Genomic DNA, 26,239 nt, shown 5'->3' on the forward strand with positions numbered 1-26,239 from the left:
AAGCATTGCTTAAAATACCCAGGCCAAAGCATAGTATTTCGGGTAACGATATTATCTCATATTTATTCAAGCACCTGCCCGTATAACGTGAAACTTCGAAAACAATTACATATCTTGCAATGCTGAGAGCTTACTTTGTGGTGCCTTTTCAGTCTGGCTGAATCTTTCACCTCTTGGAAAGAAGGGGGGTTGGGCTTGAGATACTAGCACATCAAATTTCAATTTTGTCGCGCACCACGGTTAATTTACCTAAGATCAGAAGAAAGTTCATGTCTAGCGATATTCATCCCTGATCTGGCCGAGAGATCCCTAACATATGCCATCCCAATCAATAAGACGCTTTGAAACCTCATGCGATACTATCTAGTAAGGGAACAAATACCCCTGTAAAGGTGAGCCGCACCTTATTTAGGGACCCTGAGCCGCTGGCTCCCAAATATTGCTGTCACTGCTCGCCTGCCCAGACTTCCCCTGGGCTTTCAAACTCTTTTCAGTAACTTTAACCTTATTTCAATTACCCAATGCATCCGCCTGACAGCGTTCGGTGCCAAATTTCGTTTTGTCGCTGTAGTTTCAACGTCAGAGCAGGGTTTCAGTGCTAGGTTTCAACGCTGGGTTTGAGGTCGTATTCAACGGCGTGCCAAGCTCACGCAGACCATCCCACGCAGCCGGCAACCTGGTTTATGAAGCATGCCAAGATTGCGGAAACCAACCAACTCCACAAAACTTAATTTTCGTGGGATGATCTGGGAATATCGCAGTAAAGTGTTAAATGGGTAAGAGGACGTTGCTGTGCTATGGAATACTGCTGCGACGCCCTATTCCCTGTATGGATACCACCAGGGGACGGTTCTAGCGGGTATTTTCTGGATGACATGCGGCATCTACTTGGTTAGATCCCAGCATTGACAAGGTAACAAGTCGGCGTGCGAAAGTATCTATAAGATCGAGAGATTGCCCGCTCATCAGCAGATCATACTGTTCGATCCCAGTCCGCTTCCCATCATTTACAGCATCTTTTTCCAAACTCACGTTTCGCTTCGCTCGGCCGGTCCGTTTACTTTTTTTTTTTTTTTTTTTTTTTTTTTTTTTCTTTCGCTACAGACCACCCAATCATCCTCCAGCAAAATGTACCGCAAGTATTCAGCCCTACTTCTGCTTGCCAGCAGCTTCCTTGCCGCCGCCTTACCTAGGCCCGACATTGGCGATCCCGTAAATAGTGGCCTCCCTGCCGACGTCCAGGAGCGGGTAGACAGCAACGAGCTGGATTGTGTCGAGGTCGTGGATGGTGTCACGTGCAGTGACCGTTCTGGGGCTTCATTCTTCGTGCGCGAAGTAAGTTGTCCCTCTACCTCTTGTTCCTGGTCTCCCACAGAGGCAGTTGATGCTACAGAAAAAATGAACAGAATGCTGACTCGGATTTATTCATGGGTCGCGTAGGATACCAATAATGACAGCGCCAATAATGCGGCAGTTAATCGGAACGATGCAAATACGGGCAATCCTGGGCCGTTACCCGCGGATGTCCAGGAACGCGTGGATAGCGGAGAACTGGACTGCGAATTCGATGGGGAGGTTACAGTTTGCACAGATCAGTTTGGTGGTGGCTTCATTGTGAGGAACGGTAACAGCCGTAGTAGTAACAGCGACAACAACAACAACACCAACAATAATGCGAGCAACAATGCCAGCAACGGAGCCAAAAACAACAGTGCTAATAACGGTACCACAGACGATGCCACGAACGAAGCGAACAATGCTAACACGGGCAACGCACCTTCACTGCCCGCGGATGTCCAGGAACGTGTTGATAGCGGAGAATTAGACTGTGACTTCGATGGCGAGGTTACAGTGTGCACTGATCAATTCGGTGGCGGATTTATTGTGAGGGATTAATTCAAGTGGGAAGACGCAACCAAGCTCTGTAATAAGGTTCCTTATGGCAACAGAGGTTGTATCGATTCTCGGCCCAACATATTGGCCTGAATCAATCTTACAAACAGCTGGTTGTGAGATTTTAGGGTCGAAGATCACTCCGAGTATTACTCGTTCTAGACTGCGAATTATTAGTCTTTGAAGACTAATTACTGCTCCTTTTGATTGGCTGGCAAAGTACTGCGTATCACGTCGCATCCAATCTGTGTGAAATGTATACTCATTATAATCAGAGAACCAGCTATGAGAATCTGGTTTGAGGCTGGTGTAATAGTATGAGATTAGGATATCAGACTTTCGGGCCTCTGCAGAGTGCCAAAAGGGGAAGAGTACTCGAACTGAGAAATGCTCGTTCAACGAACAAATGTTAGCCAAGAAAGAAGTCAACTCCCTTCGAGGAAGAATTTTAGGTTCATAAACTCTTCTGCAGGTATTGCTCACTTCAAAATAATCTGGAATCAGTGGATGTGTACTTTGTGTTCTTTGGGCCGGGCTTTCTGCTTGGAGCCTCCAAAAAATTGCATGGTTATACATGTACCCACTTCTTCGTTTCCAGACAACGCCATCTTTGCCCTCAAAGCATAACCAGACAAAATGCAAAGACGATTTCAAGTATATAAAATGGCAGCCAATATTGACCGCTGGTTGCATCAGTAGTAGCGTGAGAGTAAGCACTGGGTTTTCCTCTTCAGGCAGAGTGTTGGCTATCGGAGTGTCAAGTTCACGCTCGGGATTCCAACTCAAGAGAAACGACAACAGCCAAAGAACAGGAGAGCAATACGATTTGTGTTTCTCTAGTATCAGCATCGTAACATGGGGTCCAAGTCCAGTCGAACCCATAGAGAATCTCCTACAGGTCTTCGATCTGTGATCCTTCTTTTATCACCTTCATGGAGAAGAGGGAAAAATAAAGGTTCAGACATTCATGGTAGGTGATAATGTTAACCTGGCAATTTCAATTTTGAATCTCGCCTATGGTGGCGCTTATAAAAGATTTACTAACCATTTGTCCAATGGATAAGTGCGGCTAGCTACAGCGTCGCCCCTGAGTGTCTCGTTACCCGGTATGTCCTCGTCTGTAAGATTCTGCGATGTGGTTGTCTCTCACTACCAGCTGACGTAGGATCCCATGATAGGTTTTGACTTCCAGTCTCTGTGAAACTGGAAATTGAGTCCCCGCTACCAGTCGTGTCTTCATCTCGCTCATTTTTAACCAATCTGGCTTCCCCCTTGCCGCCTTGTATTGTTACTTCGATGGGCTCTCCATCGCCCAACTTGAGGTCTCCCAACGGCACAATTTCGTTATCTGAACGTGTCATGCAGAGAGTATCCAGCTCTTTACGTGTACCAGATGCACCGAACGTACGGAAAGCATGTTCTCGCGACGGTCCCTGCTGGTCGAGACCATTGTTACGGGACGACCTCTTTGTTTCAGACTCGCCGATCCAACGGGGGGCCACGAGACGGAAGAAGCGCTTGGCTGTTGGGAATGACGCACAGATAGTAAGGAGGTTTCCTTCAACACAGCTAGGAAACGACAGATGTCAGCACATCAGTTGTTGAGATTAGAGTCCGACAAACGCATTCAAGATGTTCGCTCTGCCTGACAGCCAAGGTGAAAAAGAACGTGGTTATTGGACTCACATCCACAAAACTGGCTGGCTGAGTGCCCAAGTCTGATCTGCGTCCGATAAGGCGGGTACCAGTGTAACCAAACGCATGATGGAGGTGACCAACGTACTATGAAAAGGCATGAACATAAGCAATCACTGGCGCAAAATTGTAGAAGCTGTCTTCACTCACGACGAACCAACTACAAACATCAACACCAAGCCAATCTTCTGTCTCGATGGCATCTGTAGGCCATAAATCATGGGCATAGGCATAATTATAAGCCCAACATCACTCAGAATCTGCAATGCTGCTATGGCGATGTATAGATATGGTCGATTGACGCATTCTCCCTCTGTCATTGTGACATCCCAGCTGCGTCGGATTGGGTTGCAGGCGAAAAGCATGGCGAAGGTAATGGCAACGGTGTAGCCTGCTAAGACGAATATAGATATTCGTGTGCACCATATCCACCATCGTGCGGGTGATACTTTGTTGTAAAAGCATAGGAGAGAAAGCTTGGCGAGGCCGGTTGTTGGGGTGTAGATCGTCGATGAAACATAAAAGATCTGTGTAGGCTGTTAGCATCTTCTAAATGCGTCGAATCTGGAATGAGAGAGTCTAGATAAGGTGACCAGATGACAGTGGTAGACTTACAAGAGTCCAATAATTGTACTTTTCAAGTGACATCTCCCAAGCATGAGTACCAGTCAACTTAGCTGCGACCGTTGCTTGTGAAAAAGTTTTAGGCATGTTCCTTGGTAGCAAAATTGAATTATCAAGTACTCACAAATCAGTAGAGCCTGTACAATCTGACTCATGATCCATGAAGCTATGAGGCAACCTGAACAGCCTCGAGTTAGAAATACTGAGAATCTGTTCTGTATCTGGCAGTGGCAAATAGTATGGAACTGCCAGACTTACCTGCCTCGGTGTCAACTTTACGATTAACATAAAGTTTGACATAAAGGTTTTGCACAAGAAAGAAAAGTGCCAGAGCAGTTCCAATTCCATAGATCCAATACGTCTGGCGTACCAGTGTTAGGTTTCTCGTTGGGTTCGCAAAGTCAACCTCGAAGCCTTCCGGTGGTGGAAGCACTATTGCAACTCCGTTGACGACTGACATGGTACCAGTCAACTTGTCGATGTCCACCGAGATCAACTGCGCTTTGGACAGTACGTTTATCAATGCGCGTATGGTAGCAGATCAGGAATTATTTTGAGATTGAATGTATTTCTCCTCCCTCCCCGAACGATATAAGAGGATCTCTGGAAAGTCCTACTGAACGATATTCCTTCCTACCTTACGCTCATGCTGGGCGACTGAGGTTCAGCGTACCGTAGAACTATGGCTCGCTCAGCTTGACCCCGGACGAACCCCAGACTGTGACCTCGCTTATTCTGCAACAAACCAGGTACTTACAGCCGATCATTGCATCAAAGGGAACGCACTACGACTTGGAAAACCCAGATGGTCTCACGGAACACCGGATTCAACTTCCGGCTTGCAAACCATGCTTGTCACTTGATTACAAGTGAGCTTTGGATCACAGAGTAATTTCGTCAGCCAGAAGCACAAAGCTCTCCACCCCTCACTACGTTGTGTTATTACCCTTTGCTTCTGTGCCTGGAAGCTTAAATTCATCAACAGCTCCACATTGTTGAGATTTTGCCCTAAGCCCTTTGCTCAGCTGTAATATGGAACCAAGGCTTATCGCGCTCCACCCAGAGCTCGGAAACCCTTCAACAGGGGCAGTATATGCTAATTACATGCAATAACGAAGGTCCTTTGCAATGAAAAAGCTGCACATCTTGAGAGTTAATGTCATAGTCGAACGGCGCATTGCCCTACCTAGTACATCAATTGATTGCAACCCTGTCCTTGCTCTACCAGGGCCAAATGAAAGCTGGCTGCTCCGCGATTGGCTGCTCCGGGTGTATCATCTGCGGCATATTCCGTGACCCCAACGCGAAGCCTGGAAGCCAAGCCAGCCGCGCAGAAGCCATGGCAGGCATAGCAACATGGGTAATCGGAGACTGGCACCGCGTCTGTTACTCAATTTACCGGGCCAGCGCTCTGCGTTTGCGGCGCAGCGCTCGGGGTCTCGGGGGTCTCCTGAACGGTGCAGCAGGACAAGAAGATTCGCAAGCAGGCAGGGCAGGATAGGCAATAAAACGTGGTCATCATGAAAGGAATCGGAAGATGACGCCCGACACGCTGCCAGCGCAGAACTTAAGCGACCTTGCTTCGTCCGCTTGTTTGCTTAGAAACGCAAGTCGGCTGTCTTGTGTCACCCAGATCTTCCTTTCTCTCGTTTCCATCGGCTGGTTCAGAATCTGCATCTGTCAACTTGTCATCACATCATGGCTGAAACGTTGCCACTGCGCGCCTTATCAACCTGCGCCGTCGGTGTAGGCGTCGTGCTGACATTCCTCCTTGCCAGGTGGGTGCTCGGCACGCTCAGACCAAAAGGGTTCCCCCCCGGACCGCCCATCATCCCGGGCCTAGGGAATCTGCATCAAATGCCCATACAGAAGCCGTACCTGAAGTTCCACGAGTGGGCGAAGCAGTATGGTGACATTGTAGGTTTGAAGGCTGGGACCGGCAACCTGGTCCTTTTGAATACCCCCAAGTTGGTTCACGAGCTGTTCGATAAGCGAGGTGCGGTCTGCTCCGACCGTCCCCACAACCACATCCTTACGAAGCACGTGTTCACGGACCCTGAGGAGAAAAGCATCACTATCCTGCAATATGACGATTATTATCGGCGATGGCGCAAGTCGTTCCAGTTTATACTCAGCGCAGCTGGCATAAAAAGACTCCTCCCACTCCTCGAGGCCGAAGCTGCGGACTTGTGCCGAAAGTTCATCGATGGCGGCAAAGACTATGAGCAGAAGGTGAGGCACTGGTCCTTGGCCGTGCCATTGATTGCTACGACTGGCGAAAGGTTAGACGACCTGCCTGCGGACTATGCTGACAAGCTCTGCTACTCTCAAGACGAGCTCTTGGAGCTGCTTCTCCCCGGTGCTGCGCCGCCCGTTGATGTTTTCCCCATCATGAAATACATCCCTGAGATATTAGCCAAGTGGAAGGGGAACGCTCGTCATGTGAGGAAATTAATGATGCAAGATTCCGGTAACTACCTCGCCGGAGCAAAGAAGACGTATGCGCAGATTGAGAAGGACCCGGACTCAGTTGGATTTGATAGCCTGCTCCCCAAAATCATGAAGGAACAAGCTGCTGGTCAGAGCAGGGAGAAGTTCACGGACACAGAATTAGCGTACGTGGGACAAGCTGCTGTGGGGGCTGCTGTCGACACAACTCTGGCTACTTTCAAAAGTCTCATGGTTGCATTTGCTGCGCACCCAGAGACACTGGCCAAGGCCCACGAGGAGATCGACCGGGTTGCCGGAGACGAGCCCTTGAAGAGCGACAGGATTGGTGAGCTGACATATCTCAAGGCATGCGTTTCGGAAGTAAGTAAAGAGGCCCAATCGTGCACGTTGGTGTTGTACTCATAGTAGTATAGGTTCTTCGGTGGCGCCCGACTACACCATCGGCCTTGCCTCACGTTCTTAGCAGGGATGAGCGAGTTGGAGAGTACTTCTTTCCAAAGGGCACTGTATTTATTGCCAATGCCTGGACGATTCATCGGAACGAGGAGGAGTACGATCGCCCCAACGACTTCATTCCTGATCGCTTCTTAAACAATCCCTTTGGGTTACGCCCCTCGTTCAAGGCCGATGAATTAGAAAACAGCGGGCGCCGAGCTCTTTATGCATTCGGTTCCGGCCGTCGGCAATGCCCTGGAGAGCAGTTCGCAATGACCTCCGTACTGCTGGCGGCTTCCAAAGTTGTCTGGGCGTACGATATATCTCCACCACCCGGTGGTCTAGACATCAGTGTCGAAACTGGGTTCAAGGATGGAACTGTCACTCAACCGGTCCATGCTGAGGTTGTTTTCACACCCAGGAGTGAAAAGAAAAGAGCAGGCGTGCTGGCGGATGCAGAGCGCACTGAGCACATCGCTAGGGAGATGATTGGTTGAACGATGAGGTGCAAAGATTAATTGGTGGTGCTGCTTGGAGTGTTAGCTCGCCTTGAAGTCGATCGTGTGCAACAGCGATGGATTATCATCATCCTCACGCTGGTATCAATGGCTGTTGTTAGCACCACTAGAAGCGGAGTTCGCTATAAGCTGTCTCCACTGCAAATTACTAGATAAGAAGCCAATACATGCATCGACTCCATTAAAACGCACGAACAGATTCTCTCAAATCTATGCATGTCTCCTTTAAACGTGATGCGCGTACCTCGCTCAATTGCCGCGTTAGTGCGACTCCATCTTCGCTAGAATTCATTGCAAATCCCTAATCTCCTTTGTCACCATCTGGGCCTAGTGCTTATAGCAATCGAAATGCCACCACTTTAAGCGTATTGCAAGGATATGCCTCCGACGTGGCTGCGATTGCAATTTCCACCATTGCTCTTACGGTGGCTGCATGAATTGTATCCATTGCCTATCAAACCAACTCGATTCTCTCGACCAACTTGGCAGAAGTACAAGAGGAGGAATCATCAAAATGCTTTATGCACTTTAAGTACCAGGCAGTGGTGCCGAAATACTCGTCGATAGGACTAATAAGTACTTATGGCGAGGCTTCGTGTAAAATATTGTTTATTAGAGATAATAATTAACTGCGCCCAAACGATTGCCCCGAACCAGCTGCAAAGCAGCCAGGGTCGTCAACAGTACAGTACAGAGCTTATAAAGAATCTCGCTATCTAAAATCTGTAGCTCCAATGGAGTACTCAGTACAAACCACTGGAGCTGGCCAACAATATAGAGATGTGGAAGTATTTCGTAAAAAAAAAAATTAATAAATAAAGAGGAGTTTACAGGGATAATTAAGCGCCCTGCATATATTACCCCTTATAGGACATTTACGGATGAAGTACAATACCTGCCCCCAGGTAGACGATGCTATGCTATGCGCCAGCCCGGTTATAATCAAAGTGATGCAGTGACTTGCGTTCGGAAGCTCGCAATTCGATCGAGGTGGTAGGATTGGCCTAATTGCTTTTTTTTCTTCATTTGTACAACAGATACGATAACGTAATTCATCTCTGGAGTCCAACCTTCTTACAGTTCCAAACACTTGGGGAAGGTGACAGTCGTAACTCGTAAATACATATGTACAACTAAACTCGTAAAATAGATTGTACCCTTCAAATAGCGTACATTTTAAGCGCTTGCCAAGCTCAGGTTGTACTCCAGCTCCCACTGGGCCTGAGGGTCATTCTTGCGCGGCACGAAAGTGACAGTCAGGTCATCCTTCACGGCAAAGACAGAGTCGTTGTCAAGGTAGTCAGATTTGTCATCAAAGATCTGGGTGGTAATCGGCTTGTGACCCTCAGCGATAGCCTGGAAAAATCTGGTGTTAATTCATGAAATGACTTGGAAACGTACGGGTCAGTTGGCAAAATTTGACTTACAATGAGATGAATGTGAGCAGGTCTGAAAGTGTGACGGTCCATCAATTTCAACAGCTTTCCGGCAGGGCCATCTTCCGGAACCTGAAGTGCGTGGTTAGCGTTTGCTTGAAGTATTTGCGGTGATTTTAGCTGCTGAACTTACGGGGTAAGGAGTAGGGCGCAAGCAGTAGAACGAGAAGCGTCCCTCGGAGTCAGTAATGAACTTTCCGCGAAGGTTGTGCTCTACTTGGTTTTCATCTTGCTGCTCATAGAGACCTATGCATAAATGTCAGTCGTGGTCCTTCTGCCCAAAAGTTCCATCAAGACTACTTACCATTAGTCGAGGCTTGCCATGCCTCAACAGAGGCATTTGCTAGAGGCTTTCCAGTATCGGCAGAGGTCACACGGCCGTGCAGGAAGGCAACCTGGCCGTCTTTGGGGGTATCAAAGGTAATTGTAGTGCCATTCTCACGGGTGGGGGTGTCGTGTCTCCAGAAGGGCCCCAGGATGGCAGAGGCGGTTGCTGAACCACCAGACTTGGTAGCCTCTTGATAGGTGATGTCATCCACGAGCCTGTGCAAGGTTAGTGGATATTTCATTCCTGTGAGCTATCATTCAGATTTGAGGTTGACTGACGATTCCAGACCAATGACGTCGCAGAGAAGTTGGCCCTCATTACGCTTCTGGTTGCTCATCTGACCAGCCTGGTTGATCATCTCAACACCCAGCATCCACTCGTCTGTGGTAAGCTTGACCTCCCGTGCAAAGTCATGGACATGCCTAATCAGCGACGACATAACCTCTCTCAGCCTGGGCTCCGTCTTGGGGCCCATAGAGTTGATGACCTGCTCCGTCCATTCCTTACCGAGAACATTGCTTGGGGTGCCGTTTGAGACTGAACCCATACTTGCGGTTGTGAAAGTGAGACTGCTGGAGAAGGCGGGGAAGCTGCAAACGGTAGAATCTGAAGCAGATGATGCTAAGTCTCGTGCAGTGACTTTGCAGCAACGTCCTCGCTATAAGGATGTTGAGGTCAATAAGGGGGGGGTTCTTTGCTCGAGATCAGCTGATGTTGTCCCGCCCACTCCGGACGGGGGCTCTCAGCCATTGCATTACTAACACGCCAACGGCAATGGCGGCAGTTGCACGGGAGTGCTCTGACCGCGAGCGGCAAGGAACTTCGGATTTGCGGATAGCGGACCCAACCTTGGGGTTGATCTGACTCGAGATGGAGCTAAAAATTCTGGGGCCCCGTGGGTCACCACCGTCACAGCGACTAGGTCCGAAACGGCTTCGGCGCCAAGTGGTGAGCTCAGTACTTGGCCGTACCTTGGTTTGCAACGTTGATTTTGAGCACTGAGCTAAGCAAATTAATGCTGCTGCTGTTGTCAGAGTTCGCTGTCGTTCTACGCTTTGGCGTAGTGTTGCTCATTGCCCGCACAAGCTCGTGAGGCCGCGACGTGCCATCCCTCACGTGCGAGTTAATGTTCTTCGACGTCGGACTAGTCCAGATCTGACCGAAGTCAGTAGGTTAAGTCAGCCCGGGGTCTGCGTCTTTATATCTACAACCTAAGAGTTTAAGTGCTGTGATGCTTGAGAATAATGACATTATGTTAATTGATTCTACGTAGTAACTAGTACAAGGCTCGCTATCGGGGTATTTGTAGGTGCATAGCCTGCAGCCAGAAAGACCCATTCCGCCATGCATGAAAGAATCCATAAACCAGATCTATTTCCTGTAGTCCTTGTCGGAGCCGAACTCCCACGAAGCCTTGTCAGTCCCATTGGGCCTGCTGGCGCGTCGAAAGCTGATATCAAGGCCGTCAATCTCTACCACCGGCAAGACCGCCTCGACATCAGCTTTGTAGCTGTCCGCGTACCAATGGTCCAGGTACTTCTTATCAAGTGTCAATTTGGGAAACACTTCCCTCATCTTGCGCAGTGCGGTGCCCGAAATCTGGTCCACGCTGTGTGCGTGCCGGAGGCTCAAGAAATCGGGACCAACCCAGCTACGCAGCGACTCCTGAATATCTGCAGGCAATAGTCCAGCCTTGAACAGCAGCAAGTCATACTGGAGAAGGGAGACCTTTCCGTGCCACGAACCACCAGCAGTGGCTCGATGGTAGAGCCCAACCAAGGCTGCAATCGCACCCATACATCCCGTTCCGTAGTCAGAAATGGGGAAAGGGGGAACTACAGGCTCGTCGAGACCCATGAATTTGCCCTGCTCCCAAGCAATACCGGACACCTAACAGTCATTAGCAAACAATGTTAATAAAGAGTGCGCGAGATGACGTACGCAGTCAGCAATCTGCTGCCAGCCAGGTCGGTGTGCCCATTCACCCTCATAGCCGAAGCAGTTGACGTTGACGTAGGACAGACCCTTGCCCCTCTTGGCGGCCAAGTTGGCCATGTACTCAGGTCCATATCCCAGCTTTGCGATGGCTTCCGGACGGTAACCATCAATGACCACGTCAACCTCCTCAAGGAGCTCTTCGAACCTTTGTCTTCCCTCGGGAGACTTTAGGTCAAGTTCTGCCGCATGCTTGCCCATGTTACCATCAACTTGGAAAAATGGCACATCACTCAAATTCGGGCTGGTTATTTTCAAGACGTCGGCTCCGTACTCTCCGAGGATTCGGCACACTACGGGTCCGGCAATAATGCGGCACAACTCCAACACTTTAATTCCAGACAGTAGCCTCTTGCCATCAGTCATTGGCAGAGGTACCTTTGGTGTCTTGTCCTCGAGGGGAGTTACGGCCCAGGGTGGCAACTGGCTATTCGTCTTGCCCTGTGCAAGTGGTCAATATCGGCAAGTGAGAGAAATAGGGTCATAGTTCTAGCTTACATGATGAGTCTGCAGGAATTCATCATGCTTCAAAGCCTTTACCCCGGCCTGTCGGTACTTGGCGTTGAGTACCTCGAGCTCCTCGGGGGTATACTTCTTCACCGCCGTCTCGATGACGTCCACGATTTGCTCATGGGTCTTGAGGTCTGGTCTAAAGGGCTCGAGTCCAAGAAATCCCAGCGTCGTTGAAGCTTCAAGTGAACCGTGGATATGGTAGTACTGGCCTGGACTTGCGGTCTCGTATAGGTTGGCTGACATGCGTCTATACGGGTCCGACTGAGCCTGTAGAAGATCGGTATCTAATCAACAAAGGTTAGGAACCAGGTGATCAACGCGTGATACGCATCCACTGCGTTCAGAGCCGCATAATTTGGGGTCCTTACCTTTCAGGAGGGCTCGGACTTCCTTATCCAGCTTTCCCAGGCCCCCGACCTTGGCAAGATAGGCCTGGAAGAGGAACGCACTGGTCTTTTCGAGGTTGACCGTGATTTTCCGATTGCCCTGACCAGCATCCTTTGTTTTAGCAAGCAGTGCCGCGACAGAACCCTCAATGGCCTTGAGTGCCGCAGTGGTTTCTGTCTCCTTGAAGGGGATGGGGAAGTACGGCAGGTCGCGGTCTGCGGTAAACTGGATGTCTGCCTTCACGTCCTGAACTGCACGTGGCAGAGCCACATCGTCAAACAGGCCACAGAGCAGGTCAAAAATACGCTGGCTCTCAGCGGTAGAGCTGTAGTGTGGTTCCATGGAACCCATGGCTGTTGTCTGGCTGGTTGAGGAACTGTTCGCAAGAGAGTGACTATTCCAGTGGCCAGGGTAAATCGTGGGCCGAGGATTCGCAACGCTTAATCAGGCTTGAACGTATGGGAATATAGGCATGCGGTTTGTTTGAGAGGAGCAAAACGGTATCCAGGATTTGCACGGATCTCGAGATCGGAACCGCGGCCGAGCCAGATGGCCCTGTCGCCCCCATTCCGACCCTGCCATCGTCACTAGAGAGAGAACTAATTGCCGCGGGTGGAGGATGGTCCACTGTGAATCGTGAGGGTGAACTGGGTCCCGGGCCGCCCACTTGTCCAGGGGAGGGGGCAAGGTCGGTGATCCACGACTGGCCCTAAGTTGATTAGCGTTGCCGCTTATGAGTGGGGCTCACGCGTGGCTCCTGGACTTGACAGAACCGATATCGTCGACCGGGAGACTTAACGGACCTGCAGACGATGATATCGACGTTGAAAACACTAGGTCAGTTGGCACCATCACCTGCCTATTGTTCCCCAAGATAATCTTCTCCAACAGGCGAACGGAAGCCGAACAGTTGCGCGCCAAGATGCCTTTTCTCGACATTAGGGGCAAGTCCCTCTACTATACGAAGAGCTCCCCTGAGAAAGGAAGTGAATCGGGAACAACTTTTCTCATGATTCACGGACTTGGCTCTTCGAGCTCGTTCTACGCAACCACAATCCCCTCGCTGGCTGCAGCCGGCCATACCTGTGTGGCTTTTGACACTCATGGTGAGTACAGGGCCTGACAACACCTGGTGCCTAGAATTGAAGCTTAATGTTGCGAAGGCAGTGCATTGTCCAAATACAACGGTCAATACGGCGGTATAGATGGAATCGTCGAGGATGCCGTCGAACTCATTACAAAACTAAACCTGAAGCCGGAGAACGTGGTCGCTGTCGGCCACTCGATGGGTGCCATCGTCGCTTCGAAGCTTTCGCTACAACTTCGGCTTCGGGGTGTCGTACTCATTGGCCCGGTAAACCCGAACCCAGGGCTTGCGCCTATCTTCAATGCAAGAATCGCTACGGTCGAGAAGTCTGGGATGGAGGCCATGGCCGATACAATACCGGCTGCGGCAACTGGCTCGAAAAGCACAGCCACTCACCGTGCTTTTATCAGGGCGCTTCTCCTGTCGCAAACTTCGGAGGGTTATAACTCTCTTTGCAAAGCAATCTCAGATGCAGAGCCGCCGCAGTATTCCGACAGCCGGAGCCCGTTGCTTATCCTTTCAGGATCTGATGACAAGACCAGTCCTCTGGCCGCAGCCGAGGCGATATTAAAGAGGTAATTATTAGTCCATATGCAAGTACAACACTTCACTAACATGGCTGCAGTTGGAATGCCGATGTAAGTACGGCGCTGGAGATTCTGGATGGGGTTGGGCACTGGCACTGTATAGAAGCGGCTGACGAAGTCGCCAACCGTATCAAAGCTTTTGCTGGCAAGCTAGAGTAGATTTACATTCCATGTCTTTGAAAGTCAAAATGTTATACAACCTGTCGACATCACAACCATTCTTGACGTTCGTATGTGGCTTGCATTCAACTACTAATTATGGGGGCACTCTTATTTCTTGGCAGACAATGCAGCAGTATCCTACGAGCCAGTGCGTTAGTAACTTGACAGAATGGTATGTTCGTGACTGAGACGTACCAGGTAGACTTGATAGAACTGCATTCTGAACTTCCCATCCTCGTTGGACTTGACCAATTCTGCTCGGCCTCCCCACTCCACGTTCGCCTTTCCACCGGCCTTCAACTCGTACTCGACGGTGCCGTACAGCATGACTTCGTGGCTGTTGTTGCCAAAAGGGAACACCTTTTCGACGGTGTGCTTTCGTTGCGATACCGCGGTCCACATTCCTAATCTCAAGTCCGTGATTTCTGTATAAGCGCAGTTAGTGGAGGCTCGACTGTATGAGGGAAAATGCGTCTCCGTACCCTTCCGGCCCTGCGAAGTCTTTGAACCCAACTTGAACGTTGCGTCCTGCGTAAACTGATCAACGTAGACATCGTGGGCACCAGGAGTATCGGATACGGCGTAGAAGTTCTCAAAGAAGCGGACAACCTCCGGGTCAACCGAGACCTGGGCGGGGTATGCGGCTTTGTACGTCGACATCTTGAATCACTGGCTTGAAGACAAGCAACTGTGCATTCGAGTACTTGCTAATGAAGGTGTACTTATCAGTGTGTAATATTATATTAAGATGTTATTTACTACACAGGGGCTCAATGGGAAATCCATGTTGCATCAGGGTCCTGCAAGCTGGCGACCGAGAGCGGGATGCCGTCATACCTGGACCAGGACTCATGGAGGGGCCGTGACCTTAGCGCCAGGGCAGTTGGCAACTGAAAATGTGGCCGTTGGGTTGTACCCGCCCGGGTTAGGGGTGACCATCCGCCACTGGCACCAATATCAGCGGGCACAATTTCTGGGTCCATGGAGCACGACAGCAGAGCGACGCAACGACAGTGTCGCCAGGTCGTGCTTCGGTCCTGACAACAACCTTGGGGGCTGGCAGGCTCGGTACAATCCAACCCAATGGCTTCTTTCTCGCTGGCCCCGACCACCGTGGGGAAGGCTACCCCACAACTTCCCCCTTTCAGGACCCTTGCAGAACGTGTCTCGAGTCCGGGGAGTGGATCACTGCCGGCGGATATTGCACCAGCGCCCTGCCCTTATCCGACACCCCGCGGGCGGCATCTCGTAGTCATGGTCGTGGGCCATTTGTCGATAGCAGGACGCATGTGGAGGAACACTACCGACCAGCATGGGGGAGATTGCTCACTCGTGTCTCGCGAGAAGGGGGCCCCGGAGGTCGCTGGGACAATGGAGCCGAAAAAGCAATCGCACGCGTTTCGCGACTTCGGCGTCTCCCTCCGGAGGGATGCCGGGGTGTTATATATTCACTCAGTTTTCTTCATGCCTTTTTGAGACAGAAATTCATACCACTACCAATCTTGCTGCCTCTTTAGTTGGATTCCGTTCGTCTTCCATATTCTTGAAGTCTTCCAGCATACACGTACACATACATACATTCCTCACAGCACCATGTTGGGAAAGGTAGCTCTCGAGGAAGCCTTCGCGCTCCCCCGATTCCAGGAGAAGACCAGATGGTGGGCATCTCTCTTCGCAACCGATCCCGCGAAGCATGCCGCTGAGATCGGCGATGTTGCCGAGACCCGTCTCAACTATATGGACAAGCACGGCGTTGGTCACACCGTCCTTTCCTACACAGCCCCTGGTGTCCAGGACATCTGGGACCCCAAGGATGCACAGGCTCTCGCAGTCGAGGTCAACGACTACATTGCCGGGGCCGTCAAGGCTCACCCAGATCGATTCAGTGCTTTCGCGTAAGTCACTGCTGAATCACACACCCACAGTCCAATACCTAACCGCGACCAGCACTCTTTCGATGCACAACCCCAAGGAGGCTGCTGCTGAGCTGAGACGTTGTGTGACGGAACTCGGCTTCAAGGGTGCTCTGGTCAATGACACCCAGAGGGCAGGTCCCGACGGTGATGACATGGTCTTTTACGATCAGCCAGAGTGGGATGAGTTTTGGTCGACAGTGACCGAGCTGGACGTCCCCTTCTACCTTCACCCTAGAAACCCCACTGGCACCATTCACGAGAAGCTGTGGGCTAAGCGCAGCTGGTTGATCGGCCCGCCCCTGAGCTTCGCCCAGGGTGTCAGTCTGCACATTCTCGGTATGGTCACCAACGGTGTGTTTGACCGCCACCCCAAGTTGCAGATCATCATCGGCCATCTTGGTGAGCACCTGCCCTTCGACCTGTGGAGAATCAACCACTGGTTTGAGGACGTCAAGAAGCCTCTCGGCCTATCTTGCAAGCGCACCATCCGCGAGTACTTTGCCGATAACATCTGGATCACCACCAGTGGCCACTTTTCGACTGCCACCCTTCAGTACTGCCTCACTGAAGTCGGTGCGGACAGGATACTGTTTTCCATTGACTACCCCTTTGAGTCTTTCGGTGACGCTTGTGGCTGGTACGATGATTTGAAGCTGAACGAGGTAGACTTGAAGAAGATTGGCAGGGAGAACGCAAAGAAGTTGCTCAAGCTCCCCGACTTCAAGGACTGCAACGCTTAAAGATATACATCAGGGAACAAATAATAATTCACAAGAACGCACTTTTGGATCTTTGACTTGGAAAACCTGAACTACTACGGAGTGACCTGTACTGCCTTCTGATATCACACAACGGAATTGCATTTAACAAAACAAAAAGATGGGAATGCCAACTTGCACATGAAAATATCTGCGATAAGGGATTCACATGAAAAAGATTCTGAACAATACTCCTGAAAATGTATTTTTACTCACGGCGTAGGCCGCGCACTCTTCATGCAACACAGTATACATGGCTAAGAGAATGTGGTTTTAATGTATGGGCAAGCTGGCATTCATTCAGGACTATTTGAAAGTATGGTAAATGTAGCAAAAGAGCCCACATTCATCAAAACTATACCGATAGATTTGTTCCTATGGAAACCTCGATAAGTGGTGGATTGTGGATGAGGTACGGTTGATCTGCTAAGTCGCCCGAAGTCTAGACAGCATTATGCAGTGTGACATTCCTTTAGCCCTATTTAATGAGCGGATACAAACAAAATTACTTTTTGAAATTCTGTTCCAAGGCTAGGACAAATGACATAGGCGAAATGTTCGCCCAGAGCCCGTATCGGTTTCACGACATGATCGTGTTGCCGCTCTTAATTGCATCACCCAATATCTCACCATGGCCAATAAAGGTGACTTGCAGATTCTGTAGAAAACAAGCCGTGGTAGCCCGTCTCAAGGCGCCGACGCCTGTCTAATATCAATGAAAACTTTCAGATATAAAAGCCATTGCAGAACTCGCGCCGAGCCAACATCTTTGGCTGGAATGTTAATTGAAGGTGGCATTCAAAAGCAAAAATCCACGACTACAAAGTAAACCCCAAATTCAACGTCTACAATCAAAGAAAGTAGTACTCTTCTCAATAGGCACGCGTAGAAAGACATTACCGCTACCGCTACTAGTCTTTATCTTAGAAGCTCACTGCGACTGCACGGCTCACGATGTGTGTAATAAACGGGGCTTCATCCTCTATCCTAAATAGGGCATAAGTAGATGTCACCCCAGAACCGAAATTGATGGCATCCGTCATACTAGGTCAACCCATGACACCCCTTCGTACCTACAGCGAGGGAACCAATCACCAGCTGGCTCATGCTCATACTTTCTTGTACACATCAAGACCCTTTGACAGCCACCAATTTCCACTGACTTTCACCGACAAAAATATCCCTGCAACGATGTCTTGCAATATCAACAACATACGTGACGCCTTCAATGCGCTCAGAGCTTTTCGCTGGAAGCTCGTGGAGGTAGATCGGTTCCAAGAGTGGATCTACTCGCAGTGGCAATCCATGCCAGAAGAGCTTGGTCATATCCAGTGTGATATTCTAGCGGCCGGGGCCATCAAGCGATTCCGCATGCTGCAAGGCTTGGACATCAGCCGGTTTGCCTGGGCGCATATCGACGCCGTTCGACGCTGTGTACAGCACATCGTTGACCAAGGCCTAGATTTGGTGGCCGCTTGGGAGGACTATCGCTGTGACTGTCTTGATGATCTCGTCGCTGAACGCAAGAAGGAGGAATCAACTTCCAAGGATGAAGCACACGCCGAGATGTCCCACGATGACAGTGAATATGAGGATTCACAAAGTTCTTCGGAGGAGGAAGAGGTATGTTTCGAGCCTATACTCCAGGTTGGGGCCAGGACTGACAGTCGACCAGATGTACGGATGCGACTCTTGTGAGTTTGAGACACGTCGACTCAGATTTCTCTATGAGCACAAGCTTCGCGCTCACACAGTCAATGATGATGCAGAGGATCATCTTCACGGCATCATGCGTCTTGTCAATGGTCATTCTAGCCTACCTATCAAGGGCAACATGGCCCGGGACTACGACTTTGATGATGGCGAATGGCCCGACCACATTGATTTCATCAGCGACATCCCAGATGACTTCGAGAAACTTCAAGATCATGTGGCCAAGGCATTCTCCAGAGAAAACTTCCTGCGAGGCATGGCTCGTGACCTGGACGAGAGACGAAGCGCGGGTGAAGATGTGGACCCGCGGGTTAACAGAAACCTTTCCAGGTGCATAATGCTCGCGGAGATGAACAACATGAAACTCACGATAACGCTCAAGAGACGGGAGCATGGTGAGCTGATCAGGAAAGAGAACTCCTCCAAGATCTTCGCATCTCGGCTAGGCGACGATGCGCAATTGGATCTGTCGAGGGAGAATGAGAGACGTGCAAGCGGCAGATACGGCATGCACCCGCTTTCCGTCCCAAGAGAGCTCGACGAACTGGTGGCGAAGCTGGGTGAGACCCAATCCTGTGTCGAGACCCTGCAGCTCGGTTTGAACGGCTTACACGGCACTGACAAGGCTTCCCGGAGAACTGGGGCCAAGATCCAGCTAAACCATGCTCGACTGCATCTGAAGCTTCTGACCAAGGTCTACGAGGGCGAGGCTACCCGCGACATACTGGACAAGATGAACGAGGCCTGGGCCTGCCCCGGGTCCAAGGCCATGTTCGCTGAACCATTGGCCTTACCTGCCGTGGGAGGTGATCGTCTGGACTGGCGGTGCTTGGGCCACGTCGACCAAGCTCGGTTCATCGCAACGATGCCGAAGTGCCTACCATCTCAGCATCTGAAGAATTACCCTGGCTATCTTGACCTCGTGGGGGACTCGATGAAAGCCAGCCCCAATTTCTTGGTGGCGAGACTCCTCAGAAGTCTCGTCATCCCGAAGCGACCTGTGTTGGACTGGGAGACCATGGACGATGCGCGCAAAGCAGAGGCCGTCCGAACACTGGACATTGGCAATGTTGGTGGATACCCACAGTGGCTTCGGTACCTCGAGCTTGTCGTAGCTCCAGTCGCTGGAGGAGGTGGAAAGCGGAGTCGCGAGGCAAGCACGCCGAAAGAAGATGGACAAGATGGCAGAGCGGAGGATGAGGATGGAGCGAGCCGTGTCCGCGGCAAGAAGAGACGTCGATTCGAGGCCGGCTTTGTCTGAGATGGAGCAGTAGTGCCGGCCCTACCGCCAGGGCAATGGGAGTACTGCAACGTGCCTGTGGTACTCGGGGGAAGGGGTGAGGCGTTAGGTTGAGTTGTGATTTCTGGATGGCGGCAGTCCTGTCTTGCTGGGAGTTTACCGTGCCAACTGCTAGATGAATGAGTTGCGAGGCGCAACTGGCCACCATCTGGATATCAATAGGTTGATGCACCATAGGAGTCACATACTTGGGTTGCGATGCGCAACTAGTCAGATGCTGCAATGATTGCCAGATTTTCCAGATGGACGTACTCGTCAGGATTCCTTCTGTCTTATGACGCATTCGGTCTCCTGTCTCGCGCCCCTCTCCATCCGCTTGTTCCCCAATCTGCCCGCCCTTTGGCGATAGCTACATAGAGACTCAGCTACGCAACGACGTACTCTCCTCCACCTAGGTAGTCTCCTTGAATCTAGAGTCTTGTTGACGGATTCTACCTGCATCCTTTAGGTGCGCCTTGGAGCACCCGACCAACCGACCATCCGGCGCCTCTGACTTCCAATGCCTGGGTGACCGGGGGGACCAACTGCACTAAGCCGCTAGGGGCCAAGGGCGGCGGGCCTAGCAAAGCCTGGCAGGCCTGGGCGGCTTATCTGCTTATCAATCGAGGGGCAAGTCGAAACTTTTTTGACATTTTTCTGAACGGCGGACAGACCTGTCGAGTGACGTCCCCGCCAGACTGCCGCCCGTTTGGTTCGTGCCATCACAACCCAACCAAACTCACCTTCACCACCGTCTCTGGTTGCCGGCTCCCGATTCACGATTCCCGATTCCCGACTCCCAGCCGCCCGTCCACAGTCCACCAGAGCCTGCCGCGCGACGCAGCAGCACATCTCAAGATGGCGGCCATGGACGTAGACATGGACGCGCCGATATCCATCGCCCCTCAGTCAGAGGCCCCTCACGGCGCCGCCACCATCTTCTGCTGCGAGTGCGGCGCCCCCATCGACGGCACGACCTCGACCAACGCCCTGTGTCTCGACTGCGTCAAGCTCAAGATCGACATCTCCCAGGGCATCCAGCGCGAGGCGACGCTGCACTTCTGCCGAGACTGCGACCGATGGCTGATGCCCCCGACCACCTGGGTCAGCGCCGAGCTCGAGTCGCGCGAGCTGCTGTCGCTGTGCCTCAAGAAGCTGCGCGGCCTGCACAAGGTCCGCATCATCGACGCGCACTTCATCTGGACCGAGCCCCACTCGCGCCGAATCAAGGTCAAGCTGACCATCCAGGACTCCGTGTCCGACGGCGTCATCCTCCAGCAGAGCTTCGAGGTCATCTACATCCAGGCATGGCAGCAGTGCCCCGAGTGTGCCAAGTCATACACCGCCAACGTCTGGAGGGCCTCGGTCCAGGTCCGCCAGAAGGTCCTGCACAAGCGAACCTTTCTGTTCCTCGAGCAGCTGATCCTGAAGCACGGCGCACATCGCGACACCATCAACATCAAGGAGGCCAAGGACGGCATCGATTTCTACTACTCGGCCCGCAACCAGGCAGAGAAGTTTGTCGACTTCCTCAACTCGGTCGTGCCCGTAAAGACCAAGAAGTCCCAGGAGCTTATCTCACAGGATACCCACACCGGTGCCAAGTCGTACAAGTTCACCTTCTCGGTCGAGGTGCTGCCTATTTGCAAGGACGACCTGGTAGCACTACCCATCAAGCTGGCGAAGCAGATTGGCAACATTTCTCCACTGGTCCTGTGCTACAGGATAGGTACCGCAGTCAACGTCATGGACCCGAATACGCTGCAGAGTGCCGACATCAGCGCCCACACGTACTGGCACACCCCGTTTGCTGCCTTGGCCGACGCCCAGGAGCTGGTGGAGTTCATAGTTCTGGATATTGAGCCGCTGGGACACACCAACGGCAAGTGGGTTCTGGGCCAAGCAGAGGTCGCGAGGGCCTCGGATCTGGGCGTGAACGATAAGACCTACTTCGTCCGCACTCACATGGGTGGGTTACTCCACGCTGGTGACTCGGCAATGGGTTATATGCTCACCGGCACCAACTTCAACAATGAACAGTTTGAAGCCATCGAGGCGTCCAACACATATTCATCGACCATTCCCGACGTTGTGCTAGTCAAGAAGCACTACCCCAACCGTCGCCGCAACCGCAAGAGAAACTTCAAGATTAAGCGTATGGCTAAGGACGAGGGAGAGCTGCTTCCCAAGAAGGCTGATCAGGAACGCATGGACCGCGAGTTTGATCGCTTCTTGGATGACATCGAGGAGGACGCCGAGTTCAGAAGTGGTATGCACCTGTACAAGAGCGAAAAGAGGCAAGCGGACGAGATGAGTGTGGCAGAGACAGAGGACGAAGATGCACCCGGTATCGACATGGATGAGCTACTAGACGAGTTTGATGAGTTGACGATGGAGGAACCGTAAATACGGGGCTTTTTAAAATCAATATACCAGCAACGTGTTTGCACATGCACTCTAATCCCAGACAATTTCATTCATCCCTACTACAACCTGCAGGTGGGTGAGATATTTGCATAGGATATGGTACATGTGGTCCGGGTCCCATGTCAATGGTTTAATTACCGAGATAGTCAGGTTTCATAATGCCGACGCTTCAGATGTTGAACTGGAGTGGTGCTCCAGGACAGTGCTGCCCCAAAGCCACACCACGCCACAGGGCAAGCCACACCACACGAGCTCAATGTATGTAGACCTGGTACTCAACCCGAGGCCGGAGTGCCAACCTAAAGAACAACGGCAACAAGGAGGACATGCATGATGCATACGTTATTCTTTGTCTCTTACTATGTGCGACAAAGAGCATATGATCATGGCTTCTAAGAAGGCGTAGAAGAGCCGCTGAACAACGTTGCGTAGGCATTCGCAACAAACGACAGTTGGGCTAAGGCTCGTGTCTACCTGCCCGCGGCTGCCATTGACACCAAGCAGACCGTGGCAGACAATAGCGATCGAAGTCATTGAACACCACAATGCCCTAATCTGACAGATTGACGTTTTCAGGGGTGAGGGATTTAATTGGTAAAAGAGTCAGAATAATCAATGATGCTACGAGTAAAGCCAAGTTGCAGGGTGTGGAAACGATTATGGCGACGTGCAGGTTCGCTATCTGATATACCACCCACTCGGGTTAGAGACGACTGCAAAGCAGTTATAGGTGCCATGCCGACGTCACCGGAGGTAGTCGGCCATCTTTTGCGAGAGATTGCCCAGAAAGACTACATCGGGCCCTACACCCTCCACGCTGACTACGATCGACACACCGGCTGTTCTGCATTTTTGATCCTTCACAGGGACGCAACATTTGCGTCGCCCATAGAGCTAAAAGACGACCGCTACACCCCGTCTGTGGTGTTCCACCATGCCACAGAACTGGGTAAATGCCAATGCGTCGACTTCAATGCGCTGCAAGTCCACTGGGACGCCTTCCAAAACGTGAACCGCGCCGCCGTCGCCGCGGCCCGTCGTCTGTACCGCCTCTGGCCCAACTCGGAATTCGACTTGAGAACGCACTACCGGCAGCTGTGGTTCAGCATCGTATCCATGGCTGTCTCCAAGCACGGCCGGCCCGAGAGGTTCCGAGAAAAGATTCCCGACGGCGACCATAGATGGCCGGCCCGGTACGCTGAGGCCCTGTTTCTCGAACTTTGGGAGCGCGGCCTGCCTGGATATGGTATCGAACCACCGAGGGCCGTAAAGCTAAATCAGGAACTGGGGTTATCACAGTATGATGTCCAGGAGCTGCTCATCGTCGCCGCTGTCCGCACTGAGCGCCAGAAAGGCACGGATTATATGCTTTGGTTTGCTGAGAAAGTAAGACTTTCTTTCTCTTTGATGCACCTCGACCTGTAGCGATGGGCGTTGATACTAAGGGGTGTGACTCTAGGCTTTCAAAACCATGGACCGGATCCTTAGACGGCGAAGGCGTACCGCCAAGAGGTATTCCGAGCCAGAGCTGGAATTCGCTGGAAAAAGTATTTCCGAAGATCCACGCGTCATCAAGGTCTGTGACAAGGACAGGTACGCAGACACTACTCAAAGAGGATATACCTGCAGTCGGCGGTGGTCCAGTGGTGACATCCACGCCGGTGAGAAAAACCGAGAGAATGAGCGTGCAGACGCCTTTGAGCAACTTGAGCAACGACGGAAGTTAATATTCGATGCCGTGCCCTCTGATCGCTGGAAGGAAGACGCAAAAGGGACCAGTAAATTTCCAGTGGCCGTTATCCATAACGCACAAGGTGAGGTCCCGGCCGTTTCTGTATAGACACATTTCTGTATAGATACATGGCATTTCTCAATCCTCATTCACCTTGAGACTTGCATGCTCAATTTAGCGTTTGGAATAGGATGTGGTACCTTTGGATTGGTGTATACCTGAACTAAATATGATATATGACATGAGACATAACTGGTTGGTGGAGAATTTCAAAATGATGAAGATGGACAACATCACTCTAGGTAATCGGTGCTGTGAGCCCATCTGACTGGTTCCATTCGGCTCCTTGTTTGCTCTGATGCCAGTCCTAGCTGGCATCATTCACCACAAAACTACTAGTTGGCCACCCATTTGCTGCGTTATACTCCCACAGGTCGGTAGTCCCATGGAGAACCTCATATCTTGTCATATAGCCGCTCGTAGCGTTCCCCCTGGAGGTGATATTATTGCCCAATAACGAAGCGATGCGCATGCCCACCTCCTGGCCTTCAAACCAGGCACCGTGCAAAAACCCAAAGTATTCTGCTGAATTGGCCTCTCCCGCGAACCATAGCCGGTCAACGTTAGCCCTGAGATTTTGGTGCTTTTCGAGCGTCATTCCGGGAGGCCAGTTACTATATGAGCCGAACGCCCACCTTTGCACTTCACATTAGACACAGAGCACCTTCGAGATTCCGGGGTAGACTTACTCTTCCTGGCTCCACCTAGGGTACAAAAACGCAATAGGATCGGGTATGTCGATATCAGGAAACATGGCTGATAAGACAGCCAAGCATTCTGCCTTGGTTTGTTCATCCGGTTGTTGTTCTATCCGGTAAGACTCGGAACCCACAACCGTGGCGAAAATGATGTTAGAACCCTCTAGAAATCCAGGGGCTGATAATGACTGCCAAACCGGATAGTAGCCACGGGTGTCCGGATCAGCGTAGAGGAAGAACTGCGTATCGGGGTCCCAGAATGTCTCATTGAACTGCAGGAAGATCTTGGTATACGTTCCCATCTGGAACAGCTCAATTGCCTCAGCTTTCCAACGTGGCAGCGGCGGCTGGAAGTCTACGACTTCGTTTTGCAGAACACCCAGCGAAAAGGTGCAGACAGCATGATCCGCCTCGATACAACCACCGCCTTCAAGATCCACCACGACACCCTGCTGGGAATAACTGATGCTCGTGACTACCGTTTCCAAGAGGAGTCGTGAGTCGTTCTGAGTGAGGAACTCACTGGCCTCGCCGATCACGAAGGCATTGAACCCTCGCTGGTCCCAGACCAAGTTGTTCTCGTCGCTGAATTGGTTGAAGGTAAGATTGGACCCTGCGATGCCGAACTCGAAGCTACTATCGTCCGGAGAATATGACGTCTCCCAATCCCAACTCCACCACTCCACGGCCTGGGCATGCATGTCCTTCCGGGGTTTCCAACCCGCTAAGCTGAATCCAACACGTGTGTTGGTATCTTGAAGGTTCTCGGTGAGTATCCTTCCAGCTTCATCCTCTGCAATATCATACGCAGTATCAAATGCGTCCAGAATTTCAGAGTAATCATTAGCTCCGGCCTCATCGTATGTCAAGAGTGAATCGTAATCTGAGAATGTGTTATCTAGTTTATATTTTTTCCCCAAGGTCCATATAGGGTTCTCCGGCCCACCCGGTGATCCCAGTCCCTGAATCCAATTGGCGCCGAGCTCAACTGTGTACGATGAGCCGTTTTGATCAGAGCCGAAGCTTGTGTGCGCGACCCTTCCGCCGATGTAGTTATTCCGGTCAACAACCAAGAAATCTGTTATGGATGCGTTGGATAGCGCCTGTGCTGCTGTAATGCCAGCGACGCCTGCGCCCAGGATTGCAACTTTGGTCCTGTAACAGCTCGTGGTGTTTGCTGGTTGACGGACGACTGCGGCACGGGAACCGTGTGTGAGGCATAAAAGTGTTGTCAACAAACAACGTGCTGTGAATGATGCCATCGCTAATATTTCTCTATATGAGGGAACAACACAGTTGTGGTTGACACGAGACAGTGATGGAAGTAATTGAGCTGAAAATTGATGTCCAATGAGGCTTCATAAAGCAGAAACAGCATGGGCTATCAAGGTAGAAGGGAAATGGCATGACCCAACGGCCTGGCGAATCGGAGATGAGGGAAACTGCAATGACAAGGCTCTACTGATAAGAAATTCAGGTACCCCGCATGTTCGTTCCTGCAAGGTAATCATGCCTCCCTTGTTGTTGCATGCCGACAAGGGGGGG

The 26,239-nt window shown here is 51.3% G+C and overlaps 12 protein-coding genes across 12 annotated transcripts; 7 read left to right on the forward strand and 5 right to left on the reverse strand.

Moving 5' to 3' along the window:
* Positions 1 to 1,128: 1,128 nt before the first annotated feature.
* On the forward strand, positions 1,129 to 1,896 carry JN550_002162 (uncharacterized protein; the record flags this gene model as incomplete). The annotated part of the gene is made up of 3 exons (XM_049313427.1): positions 1,129 to 1,335; positions 1,441 to 1,624; positions 1,733 to 1,896. The coding sequence occupies 3 exons, from the start codon at positions 1,129 to 1,131 to the stop codon at positions 1,894 to 1,896; spliced, it is 555 nt and encodes a 184-aa protein (XP_049176223.1).
* A 1,070-nt stretch (positions 1,897 to 2,966) lies between these two features.
* Positions 2,967 to 4,672, reverse strand: JN550_002163 (uncharacterized protein; the record flags this gene model as incomplete). The annotated part of the gene is made up of 7 exons (XM_049313428.1): positions 2,967 to 3,241; positions 3,302 to 3,462; positions 3,580 to 3,675; positions 3,739 to 4,115; positions 4,204 to 4,277; positions 4,337 to 4,390; positions 4,471 to 4,672. 7 exons carry the CDS (start codon positions 4,670 to 4,672, stop codon positions 2,967 to 2,969), a joined length of 1,239 nt encoding a protein of 412 aa, XP_049176224.1.
* A 1,238-nt stretch (positions 4,673 to 5,910) lies between these two features.
* Positions 5,911 to 7,595, forward strand: JN550_002164 (uncharacterized protein; the record flags this gene model as incomplete). The annotated part of the gene is made up of 2 exons (XM_049313429.1): positions 5,911 to 7,023; positions 7,077 to 7,595. The coding sequence occupies 2 exons, from the start codon at positions 5,911 to 5,913 to the stop codon at positions 7,593 to 7,595; spliced, it is 1,632 nt and encodes a 543-aa protein (XP_049176225.1).
* Positions 7,596 to 8,792: 1,197 nt separating this feature from the next.
* On the reverse strand, positions 8,793 to 9,927 carry JN550_002165 (uncharacterized protein; the record flags this gene model as incomplete). Its single annotated transcript, XM_049313430.1, has 5 exons — positions 8,793 to 8,972; positions 9,044 to 9,124; positions 9,186 to 9,298; positions 9,357 to 9,595; positions 9,659 to 9,927. The coding sequence occupies 5 exons, from the start codon at positions 9,925 to 9,927 to the stop codon at positions 8,793 to 8,795; spliced, it is 882 nt and encodes a 293-aa protein (XP_049176226.1).
* Positions 9,928 to 10,751: 824 nt separating this feature from the next.
* On the reverse strand, positions 10,752 to 12,626 carry JN550_002166 (uncharacterized protein; the record flags this gene model as incomplete). The annotated part of the gene is made up of 4 exons (XM_049313431.1): positions 10,752 to 11,270; positions 11,322 to 11,816; positions 11,874 to 12,172; positions 12,257 to 12,626. The coding sequence occupies 4 exons, from the start codon at positions 12,624 to 12,626 to the stop codon at positions 10,752 to 10,754; spliced, it is 1,683 nt and encodes a 560-aa protein (XP_049176227.1).
* A 382-nt stretch (positions 12,627 to 13,008) lies between these two features.
* Positions 13,009 to 14,108, forward strand: JN550_002167 (uncharacterized protein; the record flags this gene model as incomplete). The annotated part of the gene is made up of 4 exons (XM_049313432.1): positions 13,009 to 13,112; positions 13,167 to 13,381; positions 13,439 to 13,937; positions 13,988 to 14,108. The coding sequence occupies 4 exons, from the start codon at positions 13,009 to 13,011 to the stop codon at positions 14,106 to 14,108; spliced, it is 939 nt and encodes a 312-aa protein (XP_049176228.1).
* A 111-nt stretch (positions 14,109 to 14,219) lies between these two features.
* Positions 14,220 to 14,771, reverse strand: JN550_002168 (uncharacterized protein; the record flags this gene model as incomplete). The annotated part of the gene is made up of 3 exons (XM_049313433.1): positions 14,220 to 14,249; positions 14,307 to 14,536; positions 14,594 to 14,771. 3 exons carry the CDS (start codon positions 14,769 to 14,771, stop codon positions 14,220 to 14,222), a joined length of 438 nt encoding a protein of 145 aa, XP_049176229.1.
* Positions 14,772 to 15,704: 933 nt separating this feature from the next.
* Positions 15,705 to 16,767, forward strand: JN550_002169 (uncharacterized protein; the record flags this gene model as incomplete). Its single annotated transcript, XM_049313434.1, has 2 exons — positions 15,705 to 16,006; positions 16,059 to 16,767. 2 exons carry the CDS (start codon positions 15,705 to 15,707, stop codon positions 16,765 to 16,767), a joined length of 1,011 nt encoding a protein of 336 aa, XP_049176230.1.
* A 1,209-nt stretch (positions 16,768 to 17,976) lies between these two features.
* Positions 17,977 to 19,759, forward strand: JN550_002170 (uncharacterized protein; the record flags this gene model as incomplete). The annotated part of the gene is made up of 2 exons (XM_049313435.1): positions 17,977 to 18,408; positions 18,461 to 19,759. The coding sequence occupies 2 exons, from the start codon at positions 17,977 to 17,979 to the stop codon at positions 19,757 to 19,759; spliced, it is 1,731 nt and encodes a 576-aa protein (XP_049176231.1).
* Positions 19,760 to 20,635: 876 nt separating this feature from the next.
* JN550_002171 (uncharacterized protein) lies at positions 20,636 to 22,183 on the forward strand (the record flags this gene model as incomplete). Its single annotated transcript, XM_049313437.1, has 1 exon — positions 20,636 to 22,183. The coding sequence occupies one exon, from the start codon at positions 20,636 to 20,638 to the stop codon at positions 22,181 to 22,183; it is 1,548 nt and encodes a 515-aa protein (XP_049176232.1).
* A 756-nt stretch (positions 22,184 to 22,939) lies between these two features.
* Positions 22,940 to 24,044, forward strand: JN550_002172 (uncharacterized protein; the record flags this gene model as incomplete). The annotated part of the gene is made up of 2 exons (XM_049313438.1): positions 22,940 to 23,590; positions 23,664 to 24,044. 2 exons carry the CDS (start codon positions 22,940 to 22,942, stop codon positions 24,042 to 24,044), a joined length of 1,032 nt encoding a protein of 343 aa, XP_049176233.1.
* A 259-nt stretch (positions 24,045 to 24,303) lies between these two features.
* JN550_002173 (uncharacterized protein) lies at positions 24,304 to 25,956 on the reverse strand (the record flags this gene model as incomplete). The annotated part of the gene is made up of 2 exons (XM_049313439.1): positions 24,304 to 24,631; positions 24,686 to 25,956. 2 exons carry the CDS (start codon positions 25,954 to 25,956, stop codon positions 24,304 to 24,306), a joined length of 1,599 nt encoding a protein of 532 aa, XP_049176234.1.
* Positions 25,957 to 26,239: the final 283 nt, after the last annotated feature.

This window comes from Neoarthrinium moseri, assembly GCF_022829205.1.
Source record: "Neoarthrinium moseri strain CBS 164.80 chromosome Unknown scaffold4_Wmoseri_CBS_16480, whole genome shotgun sequence".
In the NCBI taxonomy this organism is placed as follows: domain Eukaryota; kingdom Fungi; phylum Ascomycota; class Sordariomycetes; order Amphisphaeriales; family Apiosporaceae; genus Neoarthrinium; species Neoarthrinium moseri.